Here is an 11,499-nt window from a genome sequence, read left to right as displayed (position 1 = left end):
ATTCTTAAATTAAAAATATTTATTTCATATGTCATAAAATATTTTATTTACATATTAAAAATTATTATCATTAATACAGTTAGGAAATAATTCTCCTTTTTTAAATCACTTTTAAATACAATTTTAATTTTATTATAATGAGCAGTGTATTACATTGATTACTAACAAAATTATTAAATAAATTTTTCAATTATCCAATTATTTAATTTATTATTAAATTAATTAAATTTGATGAATACTTTTGATACAATAATATACTTATGTAGAATTATATTTTTATTAATCATATAATTTAAAAAATTTTCTTCATAAACTCACCAACTGGAGGAGTTTTGATAATAAAATTATGAACTTTATTATATATTTTTAATTTGTCATCCTTGAAAATATTTTTATTTAGTTTTGTGATTATTACAATGCATACTAACAACATTCAAATTCATACATACATACATACATACACATACACACAGATTACAGCAAAAATTGGTAAAATACATGTATAAAAATTGTTTTTAATTAACACTTCATTATAATATTGTTCTGTATAAAATGTTACAAACTGCACCATTTGAATTAGCATTATAATTATTACATTATTATTATTATATACTGTTTTGTACACTTAACATGATTTATTTTTTAATACTGTTGAAGTACCATTTGTTTCTTTGTGACTCAAGATAGTTTTTGCAGTTTCACTTTATTAACAATGATTAAACATGAACTGGCCAAGCATTTAATGTTTTCCCTTGCTTTCCATCTGAAAATAATAAATACAAAATAATGTAAAACAAAATATTTGTTGTTTAACCCTAGAACACAGAGGTTAATTTATTATTGCAGCTCAATATTATCATGCTGGTGGTGGTGGGGGTGGGGGGTAAAAAATATTTAAGGAGATGCCCTTTTGTTATAGCATACTACATTTTGAAGTACATGAATTTGATTCTAATTCATCAATTCATAATGAAATTTTTATGTTTGAAAATGACAATAATTTCTCCTAATAAAAGTAGAGGATTTGCTGTTTATTGCGATGATTTAGGAAATTTGGCTGAAATTTTAAGACAGCAGGGTTAATTAATAATAAACAATTAAGTAGTTTTTCTATATTTCTGCTTCAATAGTATTGATCATTTCAACTTAGTTACATCAATTCAAACCACCTAAATAATTCAGATTGTATATTTTGTATTATAAAACTGCTGCCTTTGTAGAAAAAGGTTGGTATTATTGCTACCATTTTGATAAACCTTTACTACATTAGCTATAAACTGTGTTATCATTTAAGTGAACTAATATAATTATAGTTACAGTGAATAGAATATTTGTATAAAAATTTTAAAATGTATATTTTAAACTAATCAGTAACAAGACATTTTGTTTATATGTTCACTGCCATTCAGAAATTTTATAGATGCTGTAAATGATTTATACTAAATTGTTTAATGAAATTATTACAGTCAGTAAAAAATATTCTACTCCCTCAGACTGGTCAGCTATAAAAGGAAGATTTGTTATTTAAATTCTATCATTGCATTTCATTGGACGTGGCATACTGATAAATAGAATATGTAGCTCAGCGAGAAGATAATGGGAAATTTCTACAGTCCACATTTTCCTTAGTAATTCTGATACAGGATGATTGTTTGCTAAAATGTTTAACAAAGTAACTTGTGACTCATAACATCCATAAACTTTTATGGTTACTGTTAACATAGATATAAACCAGGGCCGAAAGTACTTATACATAAAATTGAAATATATCAATATGATATACATTATCAGTTATAAAACATTATTAATCATAGCAATAGTAAGAGTAGTTTTTCAAATATTACATATATATATTTGTAGTTGATACTACCAACCACATTAAAAAGTAATTTAAAAACAAAATTAAACATATTTTAAATCTATGAAAATGCGCTTCAAGATCTTTTTGGCTTTTTTTTAGCTTCTCCATCAATTGTGTATATATATATATATCTTTTTTTTTTAAATACAGTGTTTAAATTTCTTATTGAATCAGAATGTTGTGTACTTAGTGTAAAATTTGGAAGTTGTAGTTGTATTATTTAAAATTAAATGGAAAGAACTTCCATTGTAAAATACTGGGTGTTTCAAAAAGGACTTCACAACTTTAAAAGCACATAAAGATTTACTGAGATAATTTACAGATTCACAGAAAAACGTTTGATATGGCTAACATTTGTAATGCGACATTCTTCCAACCTGAAGTCGATTTCACTCTAGACTAGCCAGCAAGTTTAGCATTACCTCTGCAGCTGCAGCATTAATTTGAAGTCTCTTCTCAACAAAATCAGCAGGCAAAGGTGATACCATAAGTCCAATCTTTAATGAAACCCACAGGAAAAATCTAGCGGGGTCAAATCTGGGGAGCAAGATGGCCATGCAATTGGACCTTCACAATCAATCCACCAACCAATTATGAAGAAAATCTTGGACTTCTAGGCAGTAGTAAGGTGTGCCCTATTTTGCTGATAGTAATAGCGTCCATCTTGGTTGTCATTGTCTAACTGAGCAATTAAAAAATTTTGAAGTATGTCCTCATAAACAAATTTTTCTTCAGGTTACCTCCTGGAAGAAAAATGGGCCATACAATCTCTGTTTACTTGGGCACAAAAATCATTGATCCTTCTACAACTGTCCAAGTTAGTATCATAAATGTGCTGCAATGTTTTATGAGGGTTTTCACTACCCTGTATTTGGCAGTTATGGGTGCTCGCTTAGCCATGATGTGAAATGTTGACTCATCACTAAAAATTACATTGTCTAAAAATGTGTTGTTATTTGCAATTCTATTCATCATCTCCACACAAAAACAAAGAATATATTTGTTTTTAATGAATAGTAATTATTAAAAATTTATCAAAATATAAAAGAAACACCAAAAAAAGAAAAAAAAAAGATTTATACAGCCGAGCAACTTTTCATCATCTGCAATGTGTTGAACCATGGTTGTTACTTTCTGAAGCTTCAAGTGCAATTGTTTACGTAATACGTGCCTAACGGTCGTTTGTTGAATGCCAGTCTCACATGATGTACATAGAGTTGATTTTTTAGACTAACTGAAAAACTTTCTTTGAGTTGTTCTACAGCAGCTTCAGGGATGTGTAGTTGTCCTAGTGATTTTGTGTTTTAATAGAACAACTTGTCTCAATGAAGGTTTGGTTCTAGGAGTAAATTGTATGTATACTTGGAGGCTCCCTACCATACTCTTTACAAAAATTATGCTGAACTGCAATTGCTGACTGAAAATCATGAAACCAAAACATACAGCGAGCACGTTCCACACTAGTAAAGATATCCATTTTTAATAGCACTGGTGGCAAAATTCAGTACTAATTATGTTAGTCAAAACTTGATTTGTTTTGCTATGAAATGAGATCTCAACCAAATCTATAAGCTATTTCAATAAATTTTTATATGATTTTAAAATTGTGAAGTCCTTTTTCAATCATCCGGTATTTTGTGACAAATAAAGTAGGTTGGTACCTGTCAATCATATTAAAGCGCTTGGAGCCTTAATTGGCTGATGGAGAGTCATATATATCTCTAGGTTAGCTTCCCACAGCAGTAAGAAGTCTTTTTCCCTTAGGTAAACTTCTGATGTCGGTTGAACAAAGCAACTGCATCAAGGAACTCCCACAGTGTCCGACAATGCGGCTCTTGCCACATTGACTCGCCGCTTGTGAGTGGCCAATTTTCCTCTTCACCTCTAACTTTCAGGGTGGCCTGGTCTCTGCCCCCCCCCCCGCCAAGAGCAAGGCAGTCAAACATCAGGTGTTCATTTGACTGGACCTCTCCACAGACGCACAGCTCATCAGCTGCCAGGTGGAACCGTAACATATATTGGTTTAAATTAATATGGTTGGTGAGCACATGGGGCACCCGTTGCCCTTAAAAACGAGCTTGAGGCATACCATCCCCCCGATCCTATATAAATTTATACAAGGATCTTCCTTTAGTCGTGATGTGCCATTGCAGCTGTCATACATTCATCGCGAGGCTCTGCAGCCTCTTCCGCAGGCAGGAGATAGGGAACTGAATGAAATTTAGATCCGGTGCATTGTGATCTTTGTTCTGCTCCGGTACTGGCCCGGTTCGAAACCACATCCCAAATACCTAGGTTTCCCGACCTCTTCGCAATTCTCACATGGCTGCCCGAACTTTCACCACTAAATCGATTGGGAGAGTCTTTCCCAATATGGTGGTAGCCTCGTAGGAGGTTGTTTTAAAAACACCAGTGCATACAATTAAGGCTCTGCACTGAGCACTCCTTAAATATTGAAAAAGTACTTTATTCATATCCAACCTATGCGCCCAAACGGGTGTCGCGTAAGAAGTCATGCTTTCAAAGACACCTCGGTACACCATGTATATTTGACGGTCCGACAACCCATAGTCTTTCCGATCAATCCTCCTAAGTTTGTGCATAACTGAGATGGCGTTCGCCGCTACTTGCTTAATGTGGTTGCTAAAAAGCAACTTCTCCTCATTAAACAAAACCCCTAGGTACTTATGAACTCTAACTCGGCTGATTACACAGCCTTTATACTTAATGTGGGGGTTACGACTGTATGATAATTTGTTTGCACCCTTGAGAAGCATGTACTTCATCTTAGACACAGAAATCCTTAAATTTTGCATGTCCAACCAACTCTCTGCGGTTGACAAAGCCGCCTGCGTTCGATTGTTTAGCTGCCTTCGCGAGTTACCACGAACTAATAGGAGACAGTCATCAGTGAAAGCCTGGGCCGTGACCCATTTTGGGAATGTTAATCCCACAAATCCGTCAAAACCGAGCACACTGCAAGGGACCGAGAACGGAACCCTGCGGGCTTTCCCTGGTGATGGAGTTTTCCACAACTATGTGCGCATCTTTAAACAGAGCCGAGCGGTTAGTCAAGTAGTGACGTACTTCTGCCTGTAGGGCTACGGGAACATTGCGGCGTTTCAACTGATAGAGGACAGAACTCCAAACAAGGAAGGAAATGCTGCCTCTATGTCAATAAAAGTTGCCAAAACATATTTACAGTCGGTGCTTTCCACCTCGGCAAGAGCATTCAAGATGCAATCCTCGGTGCCATCCCCTTTCATGAAGCCTTGAATTAGAAAACAGTTCATATCGATTTTTTCCCAGAACCGTTCCACAACCAGCCTTTCCAGCAACTTACCGATAACCGGCAAGAGGCTGATGGGTCGATAACTACTGACCTCACTAGGATCCTTTCTTGATTTTAAGAACACCCTCACCAAAACCAACTTCCAGCAAGCTGGAAAGCAGCCCCAGCTTAGGTACCCTGAGAACAGCTTGCCAACCGGCTCTCTTATGACAGGCAGCAGATGATAGAAAATATCTGGTTCAAGTTGGTCAATCCCCAGTGCCTTTCTCAGTGACATTCGAGAAACCACTCGGTCAATATGTACAGGATCCACAGCCCGCACGCCAGGGAAAATAAAGTAGATATAATACTTGTGTCAAATCTGTTTGGATACTACTGCTATTATAAAAATAGTTCTGAACACAATTTGGAATATATGTTTACAGTTTGCCAGCAGAATTACGGAATGTAATTTTTTCCAACATGGAGCTTTGGATAATTAGAGAAGCTATTGAAGTTACAATATATCAAATAAAAGAAAAACTTCATTCATTACTTCTGGGTGGCAGTGACTATCAGTGTAATTTAAAAAATCTTTCTTTGTGTTTGAACATGTGTATTATTTGTAATCTTTTTATTGTTTATTTTACTATTGTTACATATATTTTGTGGGGTTCTGAAAGCTGTACAGAACCTTTTTCATGACAACTATTCACAATTTTATGTGATTTTTGGTTGATGCAAATTAACATTATGCATTTTTGCTACCGTGTGTATCTTAGATTTATAAAAAAAGTTAGATTTTGTAACAAAGAATGTAGGTGATCTGAAACAAAACAAAAGTCATACCTAAAAACTGAGGCGTGATTTCTTGTTGCCTTCTTCACTGTCAAACAAATTATTACTCATTAACATACAAAACTCAGATCGTAATAATAATAAAACATTAATGCGAGTAAGATGTGTGACTCATTGTGAAGCAATAGCTGTGGATAAATTAGTAAGTTATCTAGAATAGTTAATAATTTATTAATTTCATCACACCAAGTATATGCAAATTTTCCACTATGTAGTTGTGTGTGTGTGTGTGTGTGTGTGTGTGTGTGTGTGAGAGCATATCTATTTCTTTTGTTACTTTATTTTTCTATTGTATCATAACACCTTAACCTTAAATTTGTTTATCAGCATTGTGAAAAACCTATATTCATCTGTTTTCAAAAAAAATTCATTGCAATAATTTATTATCTAATGAATACTTTTTTTTATGCTGTTATTATGTTGTGTTGATTAATTAGGGATGTAAGACAGGGAAATGCATGAAGCGCAGATTACAGCAAGGAAATTTAGAATGCTGCTGTAATATTTACATAAAAACAAAGTAAGGAAGCAACAATGGAAAAATTCTAATATAGTTACAGCAATTTTTTAATGTTTAAAAATCAATTTTTATGTTGAAAAAAAATAGTTAAATATTTAAGAAAATATAGGGATGTTATTGATAATATGGACACATAAATTAGGAGTAACAGAATACTTGAAAACATAAAATAAAAGTTTCTAACAGGTTACTTTATCCTCTTATATTAAATTAAATATTAATTTTATGACAATTTGGTGATAAAAGCAATAATTTTTGGTGACCGATTAAATATTAATTTTAAGAAAAAAAAAGTTATTACATTAGAAACATCTCTTGCATACAGATTACTGCATAACTATTTAAGAAAATGTTAGTTTAGATTATTATCAAAATTGAAAGTACTAAAAATGCATTAAAACATTAAAAAATCAAAATGTAATATTTTAAATCAAGAAAGTTTAAAACTGTGCACAGTATTTGAGATCCTTCCTTTTTAGATCATGTAGAAGTTTAACTCTTTTCAGCCTCTCTTTTATGCACCTTCTATAACTGTTATTAATTTAGCTTCTCTATGACAAGTTCTAGCTAATTAGTTTCCTATTCTGATTATTCTAAGTTTCAAATCTTGTTAACTCTCCTCATTTAATCCATTCTACTATATTCTGTGATTTCAAATGTATATACCTTTTTTTCTTAGCGTCCAAGAGTTTCAGATCCATAGAGTGCTCTTATATAAATATGCAAACTTTTGATGAAGCAGGCTGAAAGCACCTTACTACTTGATCTAAAAAGATTAACTCTTGAAAATTAATGGAAAATATATATTGTATCTAATAATAATATTAATATTCTAGTAAAACAGTTTACAAAAAAAGAATTCCATGGTTTAAAAGTAAATAATATCTGTTAACTTTGACTTACAGTAATGAATCATAAATAAAATGAAAGAGCAACTCTTACAGTTTTCCGCTACTAGTGTTCAACATGACCATTTTTATCACGTAACAAACATCCATGTGATAGGAAAATTTGTCCCATACTTTAATTAGCATGTCTGGACTAATGAAGAGATAGAACTACTTGAAATTGAATAGATCAGTAAGCAGTGGAGGAACATCCACAAGATCCTTTATAAAACCCCAAAGGAAAACTCACATGGAGTCAGATCAGGTGATCTTGGAGGCCACCACAAACAAGCTCTGTCATTGGGTCCATGCTGATTGATCTAGCAGTCGATTTGGAGAAACGTCATTTGATCAATCCTGTGTAGAATTATGCCAGTGAGGCATAACTGCATGGAAAGAGCTACGTTTGTAATATATTTAAATAAGCAACTCCTGCTAATCTTACTTCAGTGAAAAAGAATATCTCCCGTTGGTATATTGAACAGAAAACATTTAATTTTGGGGAGCCTGTATAAACGGATTTTTCTGACCCTCATGAGCATGAGGTTTTTCTGACCTTGAGATATAAACATTATGTGTGTTAACTTTTCCACTCAGATGAAATATTGACTCATCAATAAATACAATATGGTCAAGAAAGCCGTTGAACAAGAAACATTTTGATTATGAAACATAGGAACACAGAGTAGTCGCTAGGCATTAAAGCATGTACCTTACCTTTCCTGGGAGTTAGAATTAGGAGCATTATCATCTAGTGGGTGGAGATATGGGGGCATTATCGAGAACGACCACTGATTGTGGAGAAAGATTGGGAATTAATTTTTCAAATAACCAATTCATAAAACTGTTCACTTTCATGTTGTAATGAAACACATTACAACTTGAACTGGCTTTCCAAGTTAACATTACATTTGGACGATGACATTTTCCCTTCTGGATTGAATATTCTTAAACCATTATTTTTTTAATCGGCATTTACGTCCTTCGATGCTATTGACCTTTATCAAAACCGTCCAATCCTCCACTAGGTGATGGATGTTGTTTGAACTTCTTTGGAGTACTGAATGAATTTACTTGAAGAAGCACATTTCTTTATTTACCAAGTTTTTGAGGCTATAATCTTGTACCCCAAAAGCAGCAGCAGCTCTTTTTATCCATTTCTTAGATACCTATTATATCCTAATTGTGGGTTAATTTTCCTCTCTTTAGGGCTTCTTGCTTCACAAAATAATAAACATTATTGACAATTTCACGTGCTTGACTATGAAGTTCTTTATTTTTAAGATTAAACTGTCCCGTAACAAGCCAAAATCAAACACTAATAAATGTAATAAAATACAATCTAGGAATTTTTGAATATAAATTACTGTGTAAAACACAAAAATATTTACAAAACCTACTAAACATATCAGAGTATGTAAATATTTGTTATGCGACTATGTAACACAGCTCGAGTACTTTTACAAGATAAGCTGAAAATTAAACTAAGTTGATTTATTCAAGATGAGAGTGGATAAACTGAATGTAAGTAATTACACGTGACTAAACAATAAACTATCCAAAAATAAATACATTAGTCATTGGTTTTATGCATCACATGTCATGATACAGATTACTTTTACACTAATTGCACTAAAAAATTAATTGCTTTTATAACAGTAAGGTTTAAAATGAGTGCTTTTGATAACTGTTATTCAAATTATGAATAATTATAAAAATATAAATGAAATAAGTTTTCAATAAAGGTAACAAGATCTCTTGCTGAACATAATAGAAATGAATTGAAAAAACCTAATAATTTAATTTGTCTAATTTAAACAATTTTTTCCATTAATTATAAAAAGGAATTAGTAATAATAATAATTACTGAAGGAAGCCAAAACTGAAGAGCGTAGTTTAGAGTGTTTCAGGGAAACGGGAAATTTTGCAATTATTCTTCTTAAATAATTATGTTAAATAAATTTATTTAAAACATTTAAATAATAAAAAATACCCATCATTTATTAATATACAGACAACATTTATTTTTTGAAGATCACGTTTGGTAGATGAGCTTCGTCTCTGTGTAGACATTGCTGCAGTCTCGTAGTGAAACTCTGCATGGTTTGTGGCAACACTACAACAAGAATTTCAGCAATTGCAGTTCGAATCTTAGTGTTTAGTTCTTCTGCTATAGCATATTGACTACTATACACTTTGATTTTAAGCTGACCCCCACAAAAAGGAATCACACACCAAGAAATCAGGAGAACTGGGAGGCCCTGGAATGTCACCATTTTTGAAATTTTACGGCTCTCAAATAATTGATGTACAGCAGCCATCGATGCTGTGTGTGATGTTAATCCATCTGGTTAAAACCAAGCATTGTCAATAGTTTATAGTAGGAAATATTTATAGTTTTTGCGCAACAAAGTTTTTCAGCATGGTGACATATCAATCTGATGTGACTAGTTGTGAGATCATCCTTTTTTGTAAAAAAAATAAGAGCATATGTGCCATATGATGACAAAGCACAACACACGGTAACCTTGTTGCTGTATAATGATTCTCTTGTTCCCAAAAATGAAAATTTTGTTTATTAACAAATCTGTTAAGGTGGAAATGGGCTTCCTATGACATCCACAGTTTGTTAACAAAGTCACTGTCCTCAGTTATCTTCACAACTGTTTGTTCACAAAAGTGATGGCGCATCCTGTGATCATTTAGTTTTACTTCCTGGATGATCGGCAATTTGTACGGATGGTAAGAGTATTCTTCAAAGTCTCTAGAATGAAACTGTAAAGATATTGCATGATGGAAAATAGAACAGTGTGGGCATCATATGACAGGCAACTTGAAGAATCTATATTGTCTGGTGTACGAACGGTTTGCACAGTGCTGGAGGTTATTTTTTCATTGCTAAACCTGTTTCCTCAAAATAACATATTCATTTGTTAATTGTATGTGCTGACGAAAGTATGTGACTGTAGCAAACTAAATTAAATTGAAGGTGAAGTTCTCTATGCACAGCCTGCACACTATCATTATTTATATATAAAGTTTTGATGGAAAAAACACATAGTGCAAGACTGAAAGTATTCACAATAACTACATGGATGTACACATGATTTCACATACATGATATGTTACACCACTTAGACAAATATGAACATATACACACCCATCCAATATATATATATATATGTATATACCACAACAACTATGAGATCAGTGTTAAAAAAATGATATTGACAAGTAATGTTATGAAGATTTAAGATAATAAATAATGTGAACAAGATAATATTAAAAATGGAAAAAAAATATAAGCAATTAATCAAAAATTCAGTTTGAAAGCAATTGCCAAACTTTGCTTATAAGCATATAGATGCTTATAAACATATAGATTTAAATTAAACTAATTTTTGTATTATGGAGTAATTCTGACCAAAAAAATTAACTGATTTACTGACTTAAAATTCTGGAAGAAATTGTTGTTTTGCCACTGATGACAATTCCATATCAATTGGTTTAGTATCATCATATAGTGCTGGAGCTTCACAAAGGATGGTAAAAGTTCCAACTATAGATGCTATAGTAAATATCCATAAAAACAATCTATCCAGTACCATAGCAACAAAGCCCCAATCTTGATCTTCCTATTGAAACAGGATTAATATTTTAGAATAAAATAAATACAAACATTATTTGAAATAAGCTCATGAATATTTTTGGATATATATAGTGGTCTACAGATGCTGTCAAAAGTTATAGCTAATAATAGTGCACATTAGTAGTGATGTAAGAGTTCATTCATTGTTTTGGGATTGACAGAGTATTTCTTCTAATGTTGAATTCCATATAAAGATTTTTGAATATTGCTTAGAATTTTAAAGTGTAATTCAGAACATAATTAACATAACTTATGAAATATTAAATTAGTTTACATAATTCTACCTGCAGTCCTAATACAAATTTATTATTTAATTTAATATAGTACAATCTGAACGATTATCTTCATTTATTGCCAACATCTTTCTGATGTGACAACATCTTAGTGTTTCATGTAAAAGGTTTTGAATTCAAATCCTTATCAGGCTTGGAAAATTTCATATGCTACAAAATT

At 32.2% G+C, this 11,499-nt stretch overlaps 1 protein-coding gene across 1 annotated transcript in view; it reads right to left on the bottom strand.

Moving 5' to 3' along the window:
- Positions 1-385: 385 nt before the first annotated feature.
- nAChRalpha2 (nicotinic acetylcholine receptor alpha2) overlaps positions 386-11,499 on the bottom strand; it is a 299,616-nt gene continuing 288,502 nt past the window's right edge. The window contains exons 7-8 of the mRNA XM_075374216.1: positions 10,847-11,032; positions 386-763 (exon numbers count right to left, since the gene is read on the bottom strand). Coding sequence (XP_075230331.1) covers positions 10,847-11,032 — 186 coding nt within the window. The 3' untranslated portion in view covers positions 386-763. The remainder of the gene's footprint in view (positions 764-10,846; positions 11,033-11,499) is intronic.

The sequence above is a fragment of the Lycorma delicatula genome, chromosome 1, assembly GCF_047948215.1.
Source record: "Lycorma delicatula isolate Av1 chromosome 1, ASM4794821v1, whole genome shotgun sequence".
In the NCBI taxonomy this organism is placed as follows: domain Eukaryota; kingdom Metazoa; phylum Arthropoda; class Insecta; order Hemiptera; family Fulgoridae; genus Lycorma; species Lycorma delicatula.
This window is presented reverse-complemented; position numbering and strand designations above follow the sequence as displayed.